The 25,965-nt window shown below is 35.8% G+C and overlaps 1 protein-coding gene across 1 annotated transcript in view; it reads right to left on the reverse strand.

Moving 5' to 3' along the window:
- Positions 1–212: 212 nt before the first annotated feature.
- Positions 213–25,965, reverse strand: part of CAPS2 (calcyphosine 2) — a 30,189-nt gene continuing 4,436 nt past the window's right edge. Inside the window, 20 exon segments of the mRNA XM_085049217.1 lie at positions 213–644; positions 1,920–2,016; positions 3,057–3,166; positions 3,169–3,175; positions 3,719–3,873; positions 5,441–5,475; positions 5,477–5,515; positions 8,419–8,534; positions 9,791–9,884; positions 9,992–10,087; positions 11,624–11,701; positions 12,801–12,877; positions 12,879–12,918; positions 15,285–15,352; positions 19,767–19,811; positions 19,813–19,890; positions 22,275–22,427; positions 24,355–24,387; positions 25,200–25,310; positions 25,436–25,481. Coding sequence (XP_084905343.1) covers positions 469–644; positions 1,920–2,016; positions 3,057–3,166; positions 3,169–3,175; positions 3,719–3,873; positions 5,441–5,475; positions 5,477–5,515; positions 8,419–8,534; positions 9,791–9,884; positions 9,992–10,087; positions 11,624–11,701; positions 12,801–12,877; positions 12,879–12,918; positions 15,285–15,352; positions 19,767–19,811; positions 19,813–19,890; positions 22,275–22,427; positions 24,355–24,387; positions 25,200–25,310; positions 25,436–25,481 — 1,654 coding nt within the window. The 3' untranslated portion in view covers positions 213–468.

A 25,965-nucleotide genomic window follows, 5' to 3' on the forward strand; every position in this document is an offset into this window, starting at 1 on the left:
AGCAGAAGAAAAAATAAGCAAGACAAAGAATGTTATAAGAAAATTTCTGAAGAAAAGCTACCACTGATATTTTTGCAGTCAAACCTGAAGCTTTTCACAATGCATCATAAAACAAAATTTTCTCTTGCATGTACCCCTTCAAGCATTTTAGTATTCCAATTCCCTCTTATTTTAAAATAAGCCACTTTATTCTAATATAAACAAGTTATAGCTTTTGGTATGGGAAACAGACTTTATTATTTCCAACAAAAAGACATGAACAGCATTTTCATTACAAGACTGGCTAGCATAACTCAACTGATACGCCATGAAATGTACAATGTATTATTCTGAAAGCATATGAAGTTTTCAATCCCTAAAATCAGTTTAAGACACTAATTATAAAGTAATGCACATCAAGACTAAATCATCTCTTATTTAGTCACTCCTTGTTTGGAAAATGTCCCTTCTTTTTTGTCATCTTCCACTCTAAATTCCCCATGAATTCCTTAAGATATTAACAAAATCATCATCACCCACAATTCCAAAACTTAATCCTTCATAGTAATCTTCAAACTCAGAATAGGACACTTCATTGGGGTTGCTGCACGACTCTCTTAATGCTTCTAGAAATGATGATTTAATTTCTTCTTCTGAAGCTTTGCCTACGAAATTATATTTTTCCATTAAACACATTTTGAAGAAGAGTGGATATATTGCATTTAATATACTTCAGGCAAGAAACTTTCAAATTTTAGCTTGTAGATTTTTTTTCATGAACAAATTCAATATCTGATTTCAGAATTAAGTCACTGGCTCACTTAATACCATCAGTAGAAATTACCTTACTTTAATAGCGTGATAGAATTAAGTATCAACAGAAAACATGGGGTCAGCCAATTGCAATGAATTACAAGATCAGGAAGATTTTTTTCCTTCAAATGACTGCAAAAGCTTCATAATGGATTTGTAAACTAAAATTTTGAAGTTCTAAGTATGTGTTTACTGTAATAAAACTTCAAAGTTCTAGGAAAACTTTAAGATGGAAATTGGCATTTGAAAAGTGTTCCGAAATTTACATCTGTGTCCTAGCAATTTTATAACGATAATACTCAAGGTGATTTCACAGCATTGAGAAAAAAAGTTCAAAAATACAGTACTACAGCACTGGGGGGAAAAAAAATCACATATTGTATACATTTTCCACCATGTGACTTCAAGTGTTACCATTAAAATCACTGGCAATATAAAAAAAAAATCCTCTGTTCTACAGATGAAGAAGAAAGGGTCATGACACCATGGAGACTTTCCCAGTGACTAGTTTGGTTCATGGAGATACTGTTTTAGAAACTGACATACAAATATTTAAACTCTTATTTTTTCAGTGGCAGACTTTAAACATTTTTGAGAATCCTGAAAAAATAATGAGGAAACCAGCATTTTCTCTGTAAAGGATGACAAACCTGTCCCAGAAATAAATTAAGTTCCTTCCAAATAAATTATTTAAGTGCTGAGTACATTCCATGTCAGTTGGAATCCTTGCATATTTTGATGGAAAACAGTAATATGAAAATGAAGAGTATCCTACTAAGTGAAAATTATTAATATAATATTTGCCACTGATAACTTCCAGATGAAAGCTGAGAAATAACAGCTTACAGAGGTAGGGAAAATAACTACTCTGCATACAGGCAGTGTCTGCAGCTTGATAAAGAGCAAGTATTCAAATCGTGTATATGAACTCCATTATTATTTATAGTCATGTTCTTGAGAGACTCATTTTAAGTCCTCAGACTAAAAAAGTTCCCCTTTAATGGCTCACATTTAAGCCAATATGAAAACAAATTGCAACCAGTTTCTGGATTTGGCATCTCTGCTAACAAGATGACTTCAGTAGTTACAGATTTTTGTTTGTTTCTTTCTTTGTTTAAGTGAATTACCTGCCAATACTAGAGGATGTTTCTTTGCGTAGTAACATTTTCTGACATCTACCACAGGCACACTCCCAGTTCTGTTGAAATCTAGTTTCATATAAGCCTAAAGGGGAAGAAAAAGAGTTTCATATAAGCATCAAAGGGGGGAAAAAAGAGTGGAAAGATGGAAAAAGCAAATATGCTTAATTACCTAGCACATACTTTTAGATCTTGTGCAATGGATTACATCAGTTTACCTATTTTATGTCAGGTGTCGGATATCCGAAAATTATTCTAGATTATGCAGTTTCATGATTATTTTACCTCAACAGTTTTCACATCAAATATGTGTCCTCATGTCAACTCAAAATGTCTTCCCTCTATAATGTCTAGCTCGCCCTGAGAAGTTAAGCTGCTTCACTTCTGACTCCTCCAATTATTAATATTCCATGTCATTCTGACAGAAGCCTCCACACAGCCTCTTCAGCACTGCTAACAGCAGCTTCATTTTCATTTCAGTTTACTCAAATACACATGCTTGATATGTAAGGCTAGGAGAGTCAGATCCTCCATGATTGGAAGCAGGAAAGTCTATGTCATTTTGCTTGATCTTGATATCCAGTTGCTACTCACTTGGCTGGTTTGTGATCAGTGTTTGACACTGCAAACAGCTCCACATTATATTACAGACAAATAATAAGTGTCAAATAGAATATGTCTCACAAATATAATGACTCTTACTGTAGGTCTCAAAGGAGACAAGTATTACTGCCTCCTATTTCAGACACTGCAGGAAAGAAGTCTACACATATTGAGTTATTTGCCAAAATAAGGAAACAGACTTCTGGAAGAGATTTTTTCAGGATGCCAGATGCTTTATACACTGGACTAAACTACAAGAATAGCACATATGCATGAAGACTCAAAATAATAAAGGAATTAATCCTAGAATTTAAAATGAACTAATTTAACAATGGAACAGCATGCAGTCCTCAAATTTACTTTTATTTTGACAAACTGATCTGAAACTTTAAGAAGTAAATTTTCAGGTACAGAACTTCAGAAAAACAACAACAAAGCCCAGCAAATAGAGTATGATGAGTAACTAACTCTGAAGTTAGACTGCAAAATATTTACACTTAGAATATCTGCAATAAAACTTACTTTTCTTACAAATGCTTTCCTATTTTCGTTCATTTCTCCAAATATGGCATGAGTAAATTCTCCATAGTTGACTTTATCACTCTTGCTATCATCAAGAATAAGCCATAACATTCAAAGTCCTGCAATTTAAAAATATTTTGCCAAAGTTCTACACTATATCCTAGAATAAAACAATTGCTATATTGAAAAATTGTGGTGGTATTCTCACAAAATCCCTCAAACTTCTAAATCCAAGCTCACTCAAAGATATTTAAAAACAATGCATGTCATCAGCGCTCACTGATGACCACAATTCACATTATTCACAGTTCTGATAGCTGTGAGCTGTTTTTACAAAGTTAATTTATAAAACAAAGAAAAAAACTAAGAGCATGAACTAAATTATTTTTTAAAGGTAAAAGAGAAAAAAATGGATTGTAATCACACTTGCTTCTTCCTGTCATGTTTTAAAAAGATTGCATGTTTTTAAACATATTATTTTTTATCTTCAAGAACATCACAAAGCACTAAATGCAGAAATGCCAATATACAACAAGGGGAAAAAAACCACCACCAAAGAAAAACATGCAAAACCCGAATATTCAACTATAGATTTAAGCAAAGAAGCAATTCCATAAATTAAGAAAGATAATACCCACACTTACAGTTTCAGCTAGACTTACCCCTTCAGGCATTTCCAAATGGAATACTTTTAGAGCTTCTTTAAAGGCTGCCCGAGAGAGAAAACCATTTCTATTCTTGTCTATTTGTCGGAAATACTTTCCTAAGCCTGTTATAACCCGAACTCCTCTTTTACTTAGTGTTTCTCTGAATGTACCTGAGGATTTAGAAGAATAAAGGACACAGCATTTACCTGAAGTTGTCCACTTGCTATGGAGACAATACAGAAGTAAAGAACACCATGTCTACATATGATGGTGCTGGTTAAAAAGACCCATGCATTCGAGGTCCCTCATCTTTGATGAGAGAATGCCAGTCCAAGGGGAAACCATCAGTTATTTAACATTTGAGTGGAAATCATATAAAGCACATCTAATAAGCAATATTTAGCAAACTGCTCTCTAAAGGAAAGAAAAAATGGTTATTGACCTTTATCTGCTCAGATCATAAAACTGTCTACTTCTGCGAGAACTGATTACATGCCATGATTCAACATACAAAGTAACTTTGGAACAACGATTTCAAAACAATGCAAATAATCCATTATAAGACAGACTTGCTTCTTTATTGTACAAACTTGTTAAGTACATGTGGAAACAAGAAACAAGAACCAATTTCTATGGTAAGACTTATAGAAGCCTTCAGCTAGCATATTTACTTAGGCATGTCTGAGTTTCTCAGCATACTCTGTTAACACAACTCACCTGCTATTACCTTCAAATTACTTGTATCTACAATTTGAAAGACAAATAGGGGCAAGGTGAAGGAAGGAAGTTTCTTCCAATGAAGCTGAAACTCAGACATATGTTAAAAGGTGCCTTAAAGTATACACACATAATATTCTTCCAGGCCACACCAGCAAACCTTAGATGTAGTCAAATAATTGAAAAGTCAGCTTGCATCTATTATGCAGGGGGAGAAAATGGAATAACTAGAAGATTAAAAAATAACCCTAATTACTATTCCAACATTTTTTTTGTAAATGTCCAAGCAGATTCTAGTGACTGAAGAATACCTACTTAGAACAGCCTTAGTTAATGACAGTAAACAGGGGGGATTATGCAAGCTTTGAGCTGCTCAAATCAACCGTTTTTGTTGACAACAAGGTTACAAAACTAATACACAGCATTGTATAAACATCTTTCCATAATTTTCAACAAAAAGCTATGCCTTTGTCCAAAGACTGGAGATAGGAACATGGCAGAATTTATTTACATATTCCAAAGTATACTACTCTATTATACTCATGATTTTTTAAGAGCGTAGTAATAGAGAATATCAAAATGCAACTTACTGATGTATAGAAATAATGGCCAAAATAAGTATCTAGCAAAAAATCAATGGAAGAAATGAGATGGTGCTTGTACACTTGGCCAATAACAGATTTAATGCCAGTTTGACATCGCATCAGCATTATGATTCAGAATTTCTTCAGAGATTATGCCAACACAGAGATTAACATTTTATTGATTACACTGACAATTACTCTGTACATTCTGCATGATCTTTACCCAGACTATTCATTCGAAGAGATAGAAGAAAGCATTCTTATGACTGATTTGTGCTGGTATTAAGATTCTAATAATATTCTCATAAATATCTAACATTTGTTTAATTTCATTTACACAAATAAAGTCTTCATAACATCACTATTGTTCATTGCACTGAGCTTTAAAGACAGAGATAGGGAAATTAAAATTAAATGGGTTCTGGTAGACACAAACCTTGAATCTTCTTGAAAATTTCACTGTCATCAACCTTGCCTGGAACACTCCTGCTTGAATTCCACAGAAGAAGCTCTAAAGAAATCAACATTACTGTTGATTGGTGAAATTACATGTATAATGACTATATTCAAAACGAGCTGTAGTAAAACCCTCAACATATTGAACTTTAATTCCTACACCACCCTTATAAGCACAATATCCAATTGCTTGAGTTTGAGAGGACCTCATGAAAGTCCTTGCTGAGCAGCTGCAGATATGCAGAAATTGCTGTCCAACAATATGACACTGGCACCTCCTCTACTAATTCATTAATCATGGATAATTCCTCCCTTGCATAAAATCTCCAGAAGTTTATTTCAAGACAATCCTAATCTCTTGTTAAAGCAACTACATTTAATCACCAGCAAGAAAATGACATGAAATACTTTTCAAATCTCTCTTCAGAAGACAAATAGCAAGAGTGTAGACCAAAAGTATATGTAGGAATTATGGTTAAATTTTGTGGGGGTTTTTTTCTGGTAAGTTCCCTTCTGAGAAGGGCTTCCCATAAACCTTCATCAGAAATTATTATAAATGTTGATAAAAAATATTGTGGAAGAACCTAACGGAAGAAAAAAAAACCAACACAAACCAACAAAGTCCTATAATTATTTTAATCAGAATATCAAAACAAATGAAAAAGCACTACTGTCAGCTCTGAGCTGCTTGCTCACCAGTGCTCTCCCATGGCATACTCCTCCTCCTGCTTTCTGAGGCCAAAGATTTATCTCTTTTCTATCTAGTACGACTTTCAATCTCCACTTGGGTACCTCCCATTATGAAGTCCCTAAAAGCCTGCCTACATCAAATCACATAAACTGGAAAGTCAACAACCACCTACAGATGACAATGTACTCCCTCCAGAACACATGTAAACCAAAAGATTCATTGTTTGTGACAGCAGGGCACAGCTGCTCCTAGGAACCTGCAATAGACCTTTTGGACTGTAGCTGAACAGGATTTCCTGTCAGTAGAGTAATAGAGGTAAGAGGACTCAATTCAAGAGTTTTGCACCAGAGAATAGTGAGCTCAGCAACATCCTCAAACAGAAGTAAAAGACAGACTGAAATTTAGTCACTAATGGAAAGAACAGAGAGAGTATAGAAAAAGTAAATCTATTCCATCCACAAGTAGCAGAAAATCCAAAATTACAACCTATTGAGTAGGTCTTCATTCTGGTTCTTCTATTCAGAGATAACATTGGTACAATGAAAAATTTCATAGGTATAAGATTAGCAACAAATGAAAGAAAAAGCTGTTTACTTGAGTGATAGTTTACATAAGACATAAAATATCTTACGTAAACTATCTGAAATTAAACTATATTGTGTTTTATTTCACTGAAACCTTGCAGAGAGGGAACAATTAGCACTAAGAATCATACAACTATATATTTCTAGAACCAATTAAATTTGGATTTACTGTTCTATGCGCTGTTAGTTCACTATGGCTCCTTTGCAAAGCTTTCAGTGTACAGGGACTTTAAGTGAATATTACCGTAACTGAGAACAAGCTTCACGTGGCTAAACACTTACAGAAAGAAAAATAACAAAGTTCTACTAACAAAGTAGACTTTAGATACTGAGAACATTTAATTGAGATTAAAATTATTGCTCTTCCTAATCAGGAAGGCTTCAAAGCATGTGATATATGAGGAGAGGCTGGGAGAGCTGGAACTGTTTAGCCCAGAAAAGGCTTGAGGGATCTTACCCTCAAGTCTGTATGAATATCTGACAGAAAGGAGTAAAGAAAACTGAGACAGGCTCTGCTCAGTGGTGCCTGATGACAAGACAAGAGGCAATGGGCACAAACTGAGACACAGGAGGTTCCCTCTGAACAATTAGGGAACACTTTTTTCCTGTGAGGGTGACTGAACACTGGGACAGGTTGCCCAGAGAGGTTGCAGAGTCCTCCTCATTGGAGGTATGTAAAAACCCAACTGGATGCAGCGTTGAGCAATCTGCTGTAGTGAACCCTGTTCTGAGCAGGGGGGATGGACTAGAGATCCTCCTGAGGCACCTTTCTATGACTCCATGGTTTTATGAAAATCTCTACTTTGTAACATCTGCTATCAGCTAACACAAAATTTGAGCAATATTACCCTGAAGGTATTTCCATCTCTGTTAAATAACTTCTGTGTTCAGGCAGGCACAGCACTGTGATAAATTTAATACCAGGATTTTATTTATGCTAAGAAGCAGTATAATCACAATAAAAGCCAGAAACCACAGAGCAAGATGCTTAATTCCCAAAACAGATTACAACAGATATTGGTATGAGACACATACTCAAAATTAACCATTTACCTAATAATTTGAAAAGGTTCTAAAATATTCTCATCTTTCAGGCTCTGTGACAATATAATTTAGTAAAAACTATATTGAAAGAGTAAATGCAGAAATCCTGTCCCAATGCCTGAAGCCTTCAACAAGTAGCAATATCTGGAAGAATGAGGAGAGAGGAAGGAAAAAGAAAATAGAAAAGAAAAAACAGAGAGATAAACCTCTGATTCTTCTGCATTTATTCAAAACACTTGCATTATAATGACTGATACAAGCTTCAAACATATGCATCACAAAAGATTCAACAATAATAATGTTGAGCATAAAAAAAATTCCCCAAATGTAGTATTTTCATTCATTACATAATAAAATTTTCAGTATATGATTTGTATATAAAAGCATCTGGCTTCCAACAAAGCAAATAGAACAGCTTCATAATTAAATTCTTACTTTAAAATTACTCCTTAACATTCTAAGAAGTTACCGAACTACACAAAATCCACTAACATCTATTACTAATTTCTCCTAACAACAGCCTAAATATGGATTCTGTTTTTAGCAGGATAAGTAATAAGGTATTAGGAGCTAAAAAAAATTTCTTTTTTTTTGCTTAAGGAAGGAAAGGTAATTAGAAAAGCAGTTAGCAGCACTTACTTTAGATAATCCATAGCTGCCTCATCAATACTTATCACACGAAGGGTGAAGATGGGATTCTGCTTAACACTTTCCGGAAGGTTATGATCAACACCTCGGAAAGTTAGATTAGCTCCCTGTTGGTAAAGCACACAATGATTTAAAAATAGGTCATGTATTTCATAAAGAGTAGGGAAGGGGAAAGAAAGCAAAGCAGCAAAATAAAAGCAAAGAATGCTGAGAAGAATAAAAAAATTAGTAGCTCTAACTGCAATATCTGTGTAGGCTTGGTTTATAAAGTCTCCAAAACTCATGAATTTGGAAGGAGAAGACAGAGACACGGCTATTGTGCAAGTGTCTCAACCACTTGGACTTTGTGAGAGATCTGCGTATTTTAACGTTAGTCCAGAAAGTATGATTGCAAATATGGAGATTCACAGATACAACACCATTCCAAAGAGCTACTGAACTCAGTGCAGTACATTTTCTGGATGTCTTTATCATGCATCTTTATTCAGAACACATTTTCATCTGCAGGCTGCACAAATACATGTGACAATAAATTATGAAAATCCCTAGCAAGTAGCTTCATCCTCCATATCATAAAGTCATCTGTTTCATCTTGGAAATTCTTAGACGGTCATGTAAGCAGTTAGGATAGGCATGTGATTAGACAAAACACACTAAAAACTAATGTCGGCTTCTTTTACTTTCAACACTTCATGCAAACACGGGTTTTGCTCTAAACTTCAGATTTCCAGGAGTATGTGAAGAATTTGGTGAAAACAGTCTGTACTTGAAAACTTGTCAAGTATTTATAAACCATGAACACTTAACCCAGTACAGAAGTACAGCAGTACGGAAGGTGCAATATGATTTGTAATCAGTCATCAGATTAGCTGGTAGACAAAGCTTAACAATGTTTCATACATTTGCTCTAAACAGCCGTTGGTGCATGTTTCAAATTGCAGGTTAAAAAAAAATTAACCTGAAATTTCTTCATGTTTAAAAAATATTTAATCATTGCTTCGAGTTAAAAATGCCAGCAGACATTGCAAAGATTATTTACTTTTAGCAAGTACTTTGGTCTACTTCCTCCTCAGGATTCTCCTTCCCGAGTGGATCATTTTGCCAACAAAAGTTATACACTGTCTACAGTCTTGTGCCCTCTAGGGGGAAAATTGCAAAATACATCTTAATCTGAAGCCTAAATTGGAATCTCTAAAACGTGGGACAGCAAAATAATCCAGACTTCTGAAAAACTTTAATTCAAAAATTTTACTTAAGGGGAAGACTTTTGGTCTTTCCAGAAATCTAGATCACAATTTTCAATTCAAATATCCAAATATTACTTCAAAAAATTTTGTTTTACATTCAGCAGAAGAATGCTTACAATGTAGAAGTCACTAAGATCATAAAATTTTCCCTTTCTTTGTCCACGCTGATGTTGATAAATTCCCTTCTGAATGAAAGGCAGGGCAATTGTTCTGTGAAATAATTCAAAACTGGTATTAAAACAATTACATTTATTTAAGCTTCTTATGTACAGTGAAAGATGTTTTCTAAAACATTTTTTAAAAGTAACTTATCCTACCTGTTTTTTCCAAACTGTCGAAATTCATACACGGTAAGGGATTTGTCACATGCAAAAACAAATCCAATCAACTCTCTACAAGCATCGTGACCATTTCTAGAAGGAAAATTAAAAAGCACCTTTATGTTTTTCATCTATATAAATCCAATTCAACCCAAACATAAGTAACATTTATTTTGGAATCAAGAGTGGTTTGAGTTGGAAGGGACTTTAAATATGATCTAGTTCCAAAACCCCTGGCATGGGCAGGAACACCTTCCACTAGACCAGGCTGCTCAGAGCCCCATCCAGCCTGGCCTTGAAAAATTCCAAGGATGAGGCATCCTCTTTGCAACCTGTTCCAGTGCCTCACCACCCTAACAGTAAAGAATTTATTCCTAATATCTAATTTAAATCTGCCCTCTTTTAGTTTAAAGCCATTCCCCCTTGTCCTATCATTACATGCCCTTATAAAAAGTCCCTCTCCAGCTTTCCGGCAGCCCTCCTGTAGGCACTGGAGGGCTGCAAGAGGGTCTCTCTGGAGCCTTCCCTTCTCCTGACTGGACAATTCCAACTCTCTCAGCCTGTCTTCATAAGTGAGGTGCTCCATCTCTCTGATCATCTTTGTGACCTTCTGTACTCACTCCAACAGGTCCTTTCCCTGTTGGTGACCCCAGATCTGGATGCAGCACTCCAGGTGGGGTCTCAGCGGAGAGAAGCAGAGGGGCAGAATCCCCTCCCTTGCCCTGCTGGCCATGTTTCTTTTGGTGCAGCCCAGGACATGGTTGGTTTTCTGTAAGCACACACTGCTGGATTATGCTGAGCTTCTCACCCACCAGCACCTTCAAGTTCTTCTCTTCAAGGCTGCTCTCAGTATCCATTTTATTTCCAATGTTGCATGCTGTACAATTTATTTCTTTAAAGAGCTATTTGAATGCTTTCTCTAAGCCACCATGAAATTCAATTTGTGGATTTGGTCACATATTTTAATTCAATATTCCATTCTCCATGAAGCCTCAAGAGGTGTTTTTAGCATTATGTTTTAGTATACCAATACAATTTTCACTCATTAAGTAAAGGATTACATACACCAAGACTACTGCATTCATTGAGGTACATGAAAGTATGTTGCTGAATACTCAGCTATGTCTAACAAGTATCCAGCTCACAGCTGCAGAAAAGCATCACTTTCAGAACTGAAAAATATGTTTGTTGCTACCACTACTCAAATCACAACAGTTTCAAAGCTGTTCTAAAATTTAATACATAAAGAGCTATGAACAAGTTGCAAAGGCATTCTTTCCATTTATAGTAGTTGCCACATCTAAAATAAGGCAAAAATAATTTTAATCAACTGAGATGCAACAGCTAAAAGCAGTATTTTACACAGCCCCTGTGTTAACTGTCCTGAACAGAGCTATGGGTATGATGGTCACATAACATTACTTACAGACCTTAACACTGTACAGTGGGACTGCGAAGCAACTATCCGTCAGCCATGTCAAAATTTGTACTATACATGTACACCCACAACTACTTGTTTTCATCAACACAGGGTGCAGAAACATCCAGTGGAATTAATTAGTTCAAGAGAGTAAATATCATCATTCACAAATTCACTGAATTGAAAAGGTTCACAAAATTTGTGGTTACCTCGATATAATCCTACTATCAAAGCGTAGCTTGTTGGAGAACATGTTCTCAGTTAGCCCTGATTTGGTCCTTATTTTGTGAAAATAATGCAGCATGTTAATAAAACCTATATGCTCACAGATAAATGTTACATAAAAACCGTTTCCAAACAGCAAAACACATGAAATACGGTATCCTTGGCAACTGGCTGAAGAGATGATCCCTTGTAGTTGAATAGGAAAGCAACTCAGTTGCAAAGTGTTCTGGTATTATATAATATGAGAGTACATTCACCATCAGCATAGATATGAATGGGAAATTTTGTTTACATACGCTTATATAAAGAATTAAACCTCTACCACTCACCATAATTGCAAGAATCATTATGTTCTCTGGCAAAAACATCCAGGCTGGGGCTTTTTTACCCACCTAAATATTTTAAATTGGTGCTACTACTAGTTACAGAAATGGACATTTGTCTATGTGATGGATATAAGAAATTGAGACTAGTTTTGTTGTCTTTTTCTTTCTTTAAGAATACAGAGATAACATTTGATGAGAAAGACTTTAGAGCAGGATGTTAAAATGCACAAAGCAGAGATGCTTGCCTGAATGTTGGGAAAAATTAGCAGAACTAAACTCAGACCTGCAGATTAATTTCATTTTCTGGATCACAATGTTTGCTCAGGGTTTTTTAAGTCCTTGGAGCTACCATTTCAATGCTGACAGTCCAGGAAAGTCATTTAAATGCCAATAGGGTTAATTATTGCAGCAGAAATCAAAACATGAAAGTATGATTATATTGTGAAGATGTACATTAGCATTTACAGATGCATATTTATGCAATTTATGCACCTCAGGATAGGAATCTCTAAAAGGGTATGACAGGATTGCAAGCATCCAACAGCTTGGAAAAGGCTGACAAAACCTTGTGATGAATAATAGCAATATAAGCTTAACAATGTTCTCCCAGATTTTATAAACTCTATGAATCAATCATAACACACAGAGAAACCACATAAAAAGGTCCCTGTTATCTCACTAGGCAATAATAAGCACAGGAAGGCTACAAAAAAGGCCTCACATGAAGCTGGTGGATCCAAGCCAAAAATAAAACATCTGGGAAGGCAAACAGACTTCACAGAGCTAAAAAAAAAAGGAAAATACAGCAGAAAATGTATTTCTATAAACTTACTTTGTTTCATGGAGTGTCCTTTTTCTAAAGTGCATTGGTGCTGTCCCAGTTCCCAGAAGTCCTTGAGCTCCCTTAGCAAGCATCAGAACGTGTGGACTGTTCTGGATCACTTACAGCAGCTCTGACCACAAAGAACAGGGAGAAGACCTCTGACTATTAGTGTGGCCGAATTTCAGGTCTTACATAACCTTACTCAGGAAAGAAAACACCCAAGAATAATACAGTAATACAACTCTGGAGTTATCCATTAAGCTTGCATAAATTTGTGGGCCTAATTTTTCATTTGTTTTTACAAATTCTTAAGTCTATTTCCCAAAATCAAACATATGTAATAATATTCTGGCAGTGCACTACTATGCAGTAATATTACATGTAGATATGTATTATTTAAAGTATATTTTATATATCTTTATATAAAATAAATCTTGGTATTATGAAGGTTTGTGGGGTTTTTCATCATTTCCACTATTTCTGTACCTATTCCATAAATTATATTCTTTAACCCTGGCTCCCTCCAACATCAGTGATTTCAGTTACTAGTATTAGCCAGTGACACCATCACAGAATTACAGAATAGCCTGGGTTGGAAGAGACCTTAAAGATCATCTAGTTCCAACCTCCATGCTGTGGGCAGGAACACCTTTCCCTAGATCAGGTTGCTCAGAGCCCCATCCAATCTGTCATCCAACAAAAACATTGGCACTTCCTCCCTCACAGAACTGACTACACAGCTGAGAGGATCTCAAAGTCCCAACAAGCAGAAAATAAATAGATTAACTGGTTTTTGAACATTTTGATATTCTCTGTATCAGTTCAACAAGTAAACAAAGAAGAGACCCTTTAAAAATAAATGAGATGCATGTTATGCTATTGAAATGGTTTCTTATCAGAAGGAAAAAATAATTTTGCATGGCTATTAATGTTTTCAAAACTTGCTCTCTGATCTATACAAATCCATCTTTGTACACATCAGTTACACTGACTTAACTGCAAGACTTGCTCTACTAAAGAAATATATCCAAAACACCTTTCTGTTTCCTTTAATAGTTTTTTTCATGCAACAGTTTTGAAGTAATCTTTTCCAATTAACATCCTGATATCTGATAACAATTTGTTTGGAAGTACTGGCAGAGTTATATTTGGAACATAAACAGATTTTTTAAATTAGAACTTCATCCTGGTGCAGCTGCAGCACTACTGAATAGTATTTTGACATTACCAACAGAAGGGTTCAGAGTAGGAGAAGGAATATATAGAGAAAACAAGGCAAAGCAGTAGAAGGAGGTTAAACACAGAATGGGCATCCATGATTCAAGGTGCACAAAGCTGCACATTTAATGCAACACCAGTAGGACTGAAACACTTCAACACAAACAGGGTATTTTTAAGATCAACTCTAAGAATCTTTAAAGAGATATGACACAGGCCAAGAACTTATTTGAAAACTGGGGATTTCTAATACTTTTATAGTTCCACAAAATTTTAATCCTGATAAATGATGCTTGGAATTAAACATTGTGTTTCATGACAATCCTGTTTCCCTCAGGCAACCTTCTTGTTGCCTCAGCTTTTAAAATAGGGTAAAAGCATTAACAGACTTTTAAATAAAGTCTATTTAAACTGCCATTGTAACAGAAACAACAAAAAACTAAAACGGTGAAGTGCAATAACATTTCAACCTCAAAAGCTTGGATCTGCTGGGCTGGAACACCGATGCAGATGACTCCAGAGACTGTAAACTATGAACAAAATGCAAACTAATCTAGACATACCCACAGATAATTTTTAGTAAGTGTAAAGTAACATGAAACTATATTAAACTAGCTTGCGTCTTCCTATATTGTCATAACCAGACAGCTTGCATAAAGCCCTGAATTATTAAAGCATGCTTAAAATAGAGGGATCTTTCTGCACAGAAGCGATGCTTTCTGGAAGCTAAAGTGATAGCTATGAAGGCAGGAGATCTGTACAACCTGGATCAACTCGATTTATAATAGGGCCTTTGTTCCCTACATGCCTAGCATTGGTATAATAGTCCTTTATGCCTGAAAGGTGCTGTGTCAGTATTAAAAAAGCATTAATAAATTATTAATAAATATTAATAAAGCTAAGATTTTCAGAAAAGGCAATAAATATTGAAGAAGTGTAATTTATAACACCAGGCATCCATATATTTTCTTGAGGTGCAAGAGGGTTATTTTTGAGAGCTAGTGCTATTGTAAAGCCCTTAAAATAGGTTCAAGTACAAAATTAAAAATTATTTTCAGAAGAGAATTAACATACACATGGCACTTTAAACTGATATTTTAAGTTCCATTAAAAAGACTTTTCATTTAAAGAGTTTTTGCAAATAATAGTACTACGTAAAATTTCATAAGACTTAGAAAAAGATGACCAGAACACCTCTTAAGCAAGAAAAGCCACACACTCACAGATCTAAATTCTTCTGTAGGGAAAACTGAAATTTTACATTATAAATCCATTTACTTACATAACTGATCCACCATAACTTGTTCTACAACAGCCTGTTTTCTCCTCTCTGCAGCAACATCCTCCTGCAATGAAAAACTGACTGAGAACAAATGAAATATTTAAAAGCAGGCACTTCAAATCATAAATTACCCTTTAAGACAGCATTCAGAGGTCACCAACTTACCAATTTCACAATTTATATTTTTTATATTTTTAATAGAGTTCTATTTGCATAAAAAACAGACATATAATATTCTCTGCTACACACTCGATTTTTCTATGCATATTAGTTGTAATAAATATGAGAATTCTAGTATTTAAGTTGACAGACAAAATCCTTATTTCTGTATTGTTTCCAATTCATTCTGTAAGTACAATAGAGCCTGAGGAAACTCATATTATTCCAGATTATACGGTTGACACAGATTCCAACTAAGAGAAGGAAACTTTACCTCCAGAAATATTTAGTCAAAAAATTCTTTTAAGACATAGTCTCAGTTGTAAGATTTTTCTTTCCTGCATGCCACAATAATTTTCTGCTGAGATAGGCCAACCTGAAAAACCTTTCAGGAAATATCACCCTAAAGAGGAAAGGGGATTTAACACAATCTGCTTATTATTTTTATTAGCGTAACACTGAACCATAACCTTGTGCCATTCACTGTAAAGTGTGCAGGCGTTGATCACGACCTGTTACACAGAGAGAAACTAAAGCACAAGAGGATGCCCCAAGAGGCCACCAGCAATAACCAGGCCTCAGCACCTCTATCTTCCAGATTTCTGAACTTTTTCACTGCATTTAAATTCGCATTTAAAAAAAAAATCATATATGAGAAAATAGATTATTGTTACTGAGGGGGTTTATGCAAACTTTTATTTTTTTAGATATTCTGAAACTACAGAATTTAGATATTTTTCTAATTGGTCTCGTGTGCAAGCTAAATTCTAGAGAGCTGAAGCATGGGTGAAGAAGAACTGAAAGGTTCCCATGTACCTGTAAGAGATTATTCCTAATTCCAGAGAGATGTTATGGGTAGAATTCACAATCTGCAAATAAATGCTGATTGGCACTAGCCAAAAAAAAAAAGCCAAATCAAGAAAACACAAATAACTAATGCAACACTAGACCAGCTGTTCGTTATTCCAAACTGATTTTAAGCCTTAGAAGATTTCTGATTTCTAAGAGATAGGGGGCTTTTTAGTTTGCTTTCATGTTTCATTTTTGCACCTATCATAACTACAGTATGCTTTACTCTGAGTTATTGATTCTTTGCCCGTTAACTGTTGCAACAGATATATTAAAAAGTGTGATGTAAAGGAGGACACAGTGACAATACAGAGCAGTGTTTGTTAAAACAACATATTCCATGGACCCTGGTTTATAGACCCAAACCAGTTAGCATGCTGAAAAGAATCTGATTAAAAAAAAAAAATCAAGCAAAAGAAACCTTACACCTTAAATTGCTGTTGAATATCAGGTCAACAAATGTAATCTTCCATGGATCATCTTCCATTATGCTCTTGGACAAAAGCTCTACTTACGAGTTTACAAAAATGTGGAGGGCAAAGGCAAACACCGAACTTGCAGCAGCTCTCACTGTTGTTCTCTAAATATGACCATTCAGAGAAAACTACCCTTGTTCAGATGTTACATGACATCTATTGGCAATTACACATGGACCATGAGTCACAAAATCATGGCACAAGCTGAACTGGAAGGGACCTACAAAGAACATCTAATCCAACTCCTGGCACCACACAGGACCATCCTTGAGTCACACCATGTGCCTGAGAGTATTGCCCAAACACTTCAACTCAGACAGGTTTGGTGTTGTGACCACTTCCCTATTCCAGTGCCCAACCACCCTCTGGGTGAAAAACCTTTTCCTGATATCCAACCTAAACCTCTCCTGACACAACTTCAGGTCATTCCCTTGGGTCCTGTCACTGGTCACAAGAGTGAAAAGATTGGTACCTGCCACTCTTCTTCGCTTCATGGGGATGTTGAAGACCACCATGAGGTCTCCCCTCAGCCTATTCCAGGCTAAACAGACCAGGTAATTTCATCTGCTCCTCACAAGGCTTCCCCTCAAGAACCTTCACCATCCTTGTTGCCTTTCTTTATACACACTCCTAATAGCTTTATATCTTTATTAAATAGCCCCCAGCACTCGAGGTGAGGCCACCCCAGCACAGAGCAGGGCAGGACAATCCCCTCCCTTGCCCAGCTGGCAATGCTGTGCCTGATGCCCCCAGGACAGGGTTGGCCCTCCTGGCTGCCAGGGCACTGCTGACTCATGTGCAACTTTCCCCCAGCCAGGATCCCCAGGTGCCTTTCCCTTGGCACTGCTCTCCAGGATCCCATTCCCCAGTCTGTGCACACATCCAGGGTTGTCCCATCCCAGGTGCAGAATCCAGCACTTCCCCTTGCTGAATTTCATGAGGTTGGTGATTGCCAAGCCCTCTGATCTGTAGAGAGGTTCTCTCTGCAGGGTCTCCCTGCATTCAAGGGAGTCAAGAGCTCCTCCCAGTTTTGCATCATCTGGGAACTTGCTCAGTATCCCTTTCAGTCCTGTTCCCACATCATTTATGAAGATATTGAAGAGCACAGGGCCTAAGATGGAGCCCTGCAGAACCCCACTAATGAACTTTCATCCCAAACTGTAGAAAAATCATGAGAAATTCTACTCTAACATTTGCCTTTTTGGTAATGACTCCAGTAAAAGGACATGTTTACATTGTATATTCTTAAGCAAAATTTTAAAGCACCTTAAAATCAAATGCCAACAATCAAGGCAACATAACACAATGGATACATGCACATACTACTGCCAATTTTTTCCAGTATTCCTACCACTATCAGAAGCTTGAACCTAGAAGAGCCTGAAATGGTCCTCAAAAGACGGAGTCAGCCTGTGTAACCATGAATGATAATCAATAACAAAAAGGCTTCTGAAGGTCCCAGTAACAACTTGCTCAGGCAGCTGCTGGCTTTACTTTAAAGCATGCCAGCTACAGAATACCTTCTGTTTTGTGGTTCTGCACTGCTCCCTTTCTCAGTGCTTTCACTGTATTTGCTTTAGCATTAAGTAGTTACTCTATGGATATTTCAAGGCTTTTTTCCATTATCGTCAGGCTATAGTATAGATTTTTTACTTTATTCTAAAAATAGAAGCTTAAGTACTTTTTCAAAAGATTTTATAATGAAAATTAATAGTGACCTCAGTAGCGCAACATCTGCAATCACTTCAACAAGATTAGAAATCAAATAAATGCTTACAATGATGCAAGATTCAGTGCATAGTGATGAGCAAATAAAATGAGTTAAAATTATTATTTACTTTAAAAAATCATTATATTTCTCATGGCTTAATATTCCATGAGAACATTAGAATGCATAACCCTTTTCAACAATACCTTCAAAAACCAGTTACAAAAGCCACCACTATGCACATGCAAACACTGAATCATGCAGTATCAAGTCAAGGTCCTGGATCATTGTAAATGATCCTAAATTCAAGGCCTGGCCTCAGATGGGCAAGACTCCTATTGTTCAGCCCCCAAAAGAGTAAAATTCAAGTCTGTGTAAGAAATTAAAGAAGCATACTGGGTACATCCAGTACCCAGTAAGGAAAATTTTAATTTCCCTCTCTGCATGCTAGTGAGTCCATACTATTTTCCAGTCTTCAGGGCTCCCTTCTTCCCTCAGAAAGGATCTGACAGAGGATCAGAGCCAAAGCAACTGAAAGGAGAGGCTAAGAGAGCTTGGTTTTATCCAGTTTTCAGAACCAGCAGTTATGAGGCATTCTGAACAGAAGTTACAAAGAAAAGACAATCAAACTTTTCTGACAGCAGCCAACAGTGAAGAGGTGAGGGTTACACAGTCAGCCTTGGGAGGACTGGTGTGGCCAATAGGAAGCACTTCTTCACACAGAGAGCAGCACATCACATGAAGATGTTGCCTAGAGAGGCTGTAGAAGCTCCATCCCTGGAGTATGAAAACTTGGCCAAAGTTGTTGCTGACTCAGTCTGATACTAACAGCTGATAGAATCATAGAATCCATGGACCATGGAATACAGGCTCAGCTAAAAGCTACACATCAGAGGAAATCATAGACTATCCTGAATCAGAAGAGACTCACGGGGATCATCAAAGTCCAGCTCCTGGCTCTGAATGTGACAGTATGTTAAGGTTCACTCAACTCCCTCAGTTATTCTTAGTTGTACAAATATATCTGTATATATTACCCATAATTTGCATTCTCATTTATTTACATCACTGCATAAAATACAAGCATTGCTGATAAGATTTAAAGAATGCTCACTGGAATGCTCAGTTCAGCTCCCATTGAAAGAAATGTTTCAACTCACATAATTTCAATGTGTGCAATTACATACTAGACCCAAATCCCCAAAGGCATAACTCCTGTTGAACATCTGGGAAGCCATTCTCCACATCTAGGTGCTTAGCAGCATAATACCAGTCAAAATACTTACAGCTTTTGATTTCCTTATATTGTGCTGCACATTATAAGGCTTTTTTTGTGTGGCATTGTTGCAGGAGGGCTTTCTTGTCAAGAGTTACAAGGGCATCATAACGTCCATCTTCAAGCTGTGTACCCTACACAAAATACATTCTTTTCATAAATCAAATTTAATGAATTGTAATAAAAACCAACTAAAAAACCCACACACCTTTTCAACGATTTATTTAAAAGTAATTATCTTTCTTTCTTTTTTAAAGTGTCTACTTCTTTCACTTCATGCTAATTAAAGGAGAATTTTTTAAGTCTAGCTTTCTACAGAAACTGAACTTATAAGGAAAGACTAGAGAGCAAGATTTATGTCCTTTGAATACATACCAGTTTTCATTCATACTGAAATACATAATAAATTAAAAAATCTCAAAAATACTGTATTCCTACAAACTGTGTGAAAAAACAGCAGCAAGTCAGAGAAGGCAGACTGTAGTATCTCTGAGGAGAAGACAAGAACTCATCCTTTTCCTACTCTCCTCTAGAACAGCCAAGAGGAGGCAGAGGATTTGCTGTTAGGTATAAAGCTCAAAGTTCACTGCAGAGATACTGCTTTGTGACCAGTGAAAAAGTTAAATACAGTCTAGACAGGCATGCTGCTAAACTGGTTCTAACAGACTTGTAAACCAGTCCCAGTGTATGGAAATATTTCCTACATGGAAGACATAAAAAAGGATACAGGAGGTTTTTACAGAACTCAGGAGGGCGGTAACATAGGAAAGAAATCAAAACAGTAGGTTTTGTTGGCAATCTCCTCCATAAGGAGCTTCTTTCCAGAAAACAAAAGCTGTTACAAGTTCCACTAATAAAGTAAAACAAGTGTATTGAAATATTTTGATTTATTCATCTAATAAGGTAGTAATAATATCTAGCACCAAAATATTTTCCTGATAGACATTTATTCAAATTTGTGAGAAGAACTGACACACATGCTTCCTAGTGCTTAGCACATATCTTTCTGGAACCCAAAATCACCAGAAAAAAGCCAGTCCTGACTTTGCTCTCCCAGTATACACTTGCCATCTATTTCATCATTTTCAGATTAACTTGGCTGCTCCTGTAAATGCCATTTTGATGGGCTTGCAGTAGAGCATATAAAGGAGTCACTCCTTGAAAAAGAGATGATATGATACTGTCAGACTGCTACATTAGAGTGGAATCATTAAAAGAAAAAAACAAAACAAACTACAACAAATCTCCAAAACCAGACAATCTTATCTGTTGCCAAACATAAAACTGAACCACAAAATAACTTTTTTCATTCACCTCTTATTCACAGAATGTGTACTAATAGGTTTTTTCAGGTTGTCCCTTATCTGATCATTAGAAGCACAACGCTAAGAGGAGAAAGCTCTTTTAAAGCCATGAATATGTGAAACAATATTTGTCTTATGTAACTATCAACAATATGTGAAACAATCTTATGTCTTACGTGTACTTTCCATTCTACTGAATGTTAAGAAAGTAAAATTGGTAAACTCATTGTTATTCATCACAAACCTTTTCTCTGAAAAGCAATGAGCACAATATTTTCCATCAACATCTGCATACTTAACTTTCCATTAAGATTCTTAAATGGTCATCTACCCTCAGCAGAATCTAGCATTCAACCAGTCCTCACAGCTGTTGCTTACTTAGGTTTCCTGCTTCCCAACACCTACGATGATGCATCTTTCCCTGTTCAACCACCCTCCTCTGCTACCTCTTCCAGAACATGATTAAAGTTGGGTTTTTTCACCCCTTTGTTTTCCAGTTTCTCTCCAATGATCTTCTCTTTTTTGCATCTTAGTTTTAATTTAAAAACACAAAAGAAACCTGGCAGAATTAATACAGAATAAGCTTGCAGTCCAACTATACTGAATCTCATACAACATCAAAACAAAATAATATATATAGCAGATAATAACAGGTAATATAATAATAACAGATAATAAAATAATAACAGATAATGCATTTTCAATGTTAATAGTTCTCTAAGGAGATTAAATCTTTCATTTTTCCTTTTTTAAGTCCTGTATGAAGTCACAATTTAAAAGAATAATATTTAAAATATTTCTACATTTAAAAAATAAAAAAGCTTGAATTAATTTCTGGTTTTGGAAATAACATTTTACCAAGATTTTCCTGCTGTCTCACCTCTTCTTATAGGCTGTAAGTTCTTCCTTATCAATCATGCTAATCTTCATGCTCAGGCTAGAGGTGCACTGTGAAGGCCAATGTTACTTTCCTTACCAGAGAACACAGCCATATATAAATTCTCAAAGCACCTCAGTTTCTTGCTCTACAACAACTGAAACAAGATTCCTATATTTAATTCCTCCTCAACATTAGATGCTGAAATTACATGGTTTTATTTCTTCACCATAAGAACATGAAATTAACTACACACATGCAAACGTTTCTGAACAGTGTAATTAAATAGTGATACACATTTGCTATTCAAAAATGCATTTTCTACTTTGCCAGCTACCTTTATTGAAGTGTCTGGACACTGGAGGTGGTCTTTTTTCTCTTCTGCAATTCTCCGAGGATGCTGCTCATATTCTTCCTTTGTATCTGCATCATACTGACCATTCTTCAGTTCGTGTCTGTCTGTGGGGGATGGCAGGTTTTCTGGTCTTGTCTGCTCAAAAACAGAATGTTAAAGCAATGAGTAATCAATATAAAAGCCTCTGGCTGGTCTATTGAATGAGAATAGCATTACTTTAATTCCTATCCAGTATAGTGTCTGAAACTTTTTGACATGATGCTTCAAATCAAGAAAAAATGCAAACAGGACTGCATATTCAAGCTTAATTTTCATTGAGTTCTTCAAATTCTAACATTTTTAAATCTAAAAGTATACAGACAAATGGTTTTACATCACTTTTAAAGAAAAAGTCAGATTCAGTGGTTCTGCCTTATAACATCACTAAAATGGAAATTCTGACATTTGATTTTGAATGGCTGAAAATGGGTGGATGGATGTTTTTCAGTCAGTTCTAATATTCTTGTACAGCAGATGAGTACTGGGACACTGCTCCCTCGAACACCAGCTGCACAGCTGAGTACCTTTCTAACCTTACACCCATTTCAGGGCTCCACACAACAGAGGCTGGGATCAGTAGGAAGAGCAGCAATCACAGAAGTCCAAGATTGCATTCTTTTCTGTCTCCCTGAATAACTAACACCGTCAATATTTAAGTTATATTCCTTCAGTGCTAACAAAAGTAAGGTAGCCTTGTTTAGCATCTCTACTCAACAGCTGCAACTCATCTTGAAACAACAGTGTTACAGTCCTGCTCTAGAAAACCATTTCTCAAAACCCAAAAAGATTTATATTTCTGAACAGCCAACTTTCTCTTTCAAAAGAGGATTCACATGCCTTCACTGGTTAATTCCTGAATTATGAGAGTATATTTAAATTTTTCTTCCAAAAGTGACCTATTTTAGTAAGATTTACTCACACAGTTACTGAAGAAGCTGGAATCTATCTTGCTAAAGGAAAGCTTGGTCAGGGCCCCAGAAGCAAGAAATGCAGAAATAAAAGCCGCTCAGAGGAATACATTAAAATAATTTAAAACAGCTTGAAAATCTTCTCAACAAAAAAAAAAGATGGGGAGTAAGTCAGGCAAAAAAAGGAACAAGGAGAGGGGGGGAGAGAGAGAGAGAGAGAGAGAGAGGGAGAGAAAGCAAAAAAGGGTAAGTAAACAGAAGATACATTCCAGAACATTGAACATTCAGTATTTAAGACATAATGAAGGCAGAAATGAAGCAACAGGAGATAAAGGAAAGCAGTGAAGAAAGGGAGAAAGACCCTGAGAAACAAACAAGGCCACACCAACCTTCTATTAGCACTCCTGCAGCTTGACGGAATTATACATACAAACTTTGTTTAAAAAAAAAGGTAAAGCAAGCAGTGAAATCACAAGCATCCTGATCCAAAAAGGCCACAGTAACTCAAGTATGTTTGCACTTCACATTTACAAGGCAGTAGAAAGCAAAACAACCTATCTGTAGTTACATGTTTACAGTTACATCCTAAGATGTGTATAAATACCTACGTTGGGTACATATTCTAAAAACCAGTGCATCCTTAGTACATTATTTTAAAATGGAAAAAAAAAAAAAACAAAACACCATTTCAGTTTTTACTGACATGAAATTGTTTTTTCAAGTAGAGAAACCATTTGGTTATATAGGGAAATATACAAAATAGTGATCTTGGCAGAGTCACCTTGAACTCCAGCCAATCTGGACTTCTGCCCTTCAAGTTACTATATTATTTATTTCAAGGGGCACAGGTTATGTACAAATTAATTTTAAAATGGTTTTCCCTCTAGTTAAAACTCAGGGGGTTTTTTTAAACTTTCATTTGAACATTTCTTAGATTACATAAGTTAAATATTTTTGAAAAAATGGATTTTTATACAGGTTATTTCTTACTAGTTTCTTCAATAAGCTAGTTCCTGTCACATAAAAGAAGTAAAAACATAGTACATTTTCAGACCATATACCATAGTACTGAACTGATAACACTTTCTCAATCTATATTTTTGCAGCTACTTTACCTGCATTTTGTCCTGACAAAATTTTCTAGACACCTGTTTAAAGGAAAACAGGAATTAAGATGGATCATGATGAAATGAAAAATTGTCACGTTCATTTTGTTCACTTTTCATTCAGATTTAAGAGCTCAAAAGAGTTCTCTTCCTGCATTCAGGGAACTGTAATAACTGAATAAATAAATTAACTCTTAAAACTGTTATAGAGGATATTGATCCCAAACAATGCTGAACTGTACTGTAAACCAGAATGTTGGCATCTGGGCTACTGATTTTGCTTACAAAGCACCCAAGATCAGTGGTGATTAAGTTTCTTAGTCATCCAGGGGAAAAATTGCTAACATAATGAGGAAATTGTAACAATAATAGAGCTCCGACAAATTAGACATAATTCCAAAGTTTATGTCACAGCTCTGTTTCAAAGTCAACAGCCCTAAGAAAAAAAACTATGAAATGGCTGCAAGTAATTCGAAAAGTTTTCTTTTCACCAGAAGGAACTATTCTTCTATAGAAATAATACTTAATGTTTGTAAACATGGGTTTTGTCTTCAATCATACACTTAGTACTACTAACCTTTATTAGTACTACTATTAATATATTTCTTAAAAAATAAGTGCAACAAAAGGGTTAGTGTATCAATCAACAAAGAGCTAAAAAAAAAAGGTTTTTCTATATATTCTAACAAATCTCAGTAAAAGTACTTTGCTAAAAATATTTTGGACCAACAGCACTTGGAGATATGAGCTTTACCAGGAAAAAAAAAAGAACTTACATAAGAAAAGCTATGTATGCTTTTCTAAATTACTGCTAAAGGGGTATATTATAAAGATATTTGTAGTGACAGACTGACATGTTGATGCTGTGCATATGGAGCTTGTAATGACGTTCTCCAATCTGAAGATGAATCTAGTTGGCACCTATGAGAACAACTTCCAGTGTACAGTACATAAGAGTCTCCATCCTAAAATCACAGGAAAAAAACTACAACCAATCATACTTGGTTTCATATTCAGAGTGATACTTTTATAAACTCCTGAAACATGTGAATTCTAAAAATTATTTGAGAAAGAATTAATTTACATTTACCTCTTCATCAGAATCTCTCAGCATCCCTAGATCTAGGCATGGCACCCTGCAGGGAGTTAAAACAATTTTAACAGCAATACATTCCCTTATTTTTTAGCTACAACAAAAGCACTGCCTATTAGTTACTATTAGGTCCTTCACAAAAATTTTCCTGCAACTTGATATGGCCTAATCAGCAAACCTCTATTAGCCCCTCTTGCTTCAGCTCAGCAAATGGCCACTGAGCATCTCCTCCTCAGTAGCAGAGTACCTTGGCAGCTGAAAACGACCCTCCTTTATTCCTGCGTTGGCTTCTCTTCACTCCCCAAAAGGAGTTACTGCAACAAGATCATAAATCAAGGATACCTTACTCTTGTCTTCCACAGCAGGTCCATGTCAACATTTTTCTATAATCAACAGAGAAGAAACAGCCAAGCAATTTCTACTTGGGATGCAAATCTCCTGAACTTTTTGTAAGAGATTAATACAGTGCAAGACAGCCATACCTCAGTTTTTTGTTCTGCTTAAAGAAATGAAGACATCTCTAAATC

Source organism: Lichenostomus cassidix, chromosome 1Aa, assembly GCF_008360975.1.
Source record: "Lichenostomus cassidix isolate B80296 chromosome 1Aa, HeHo_3.0, whole genome shotgun sequence".
Classification (NCBI taxonomy): Eukaryota; Metazoa; Chordata; class Aves; order Passeriformes; family Meliphagidae; genus Lichenostomus; species Lichenostomus cassidix.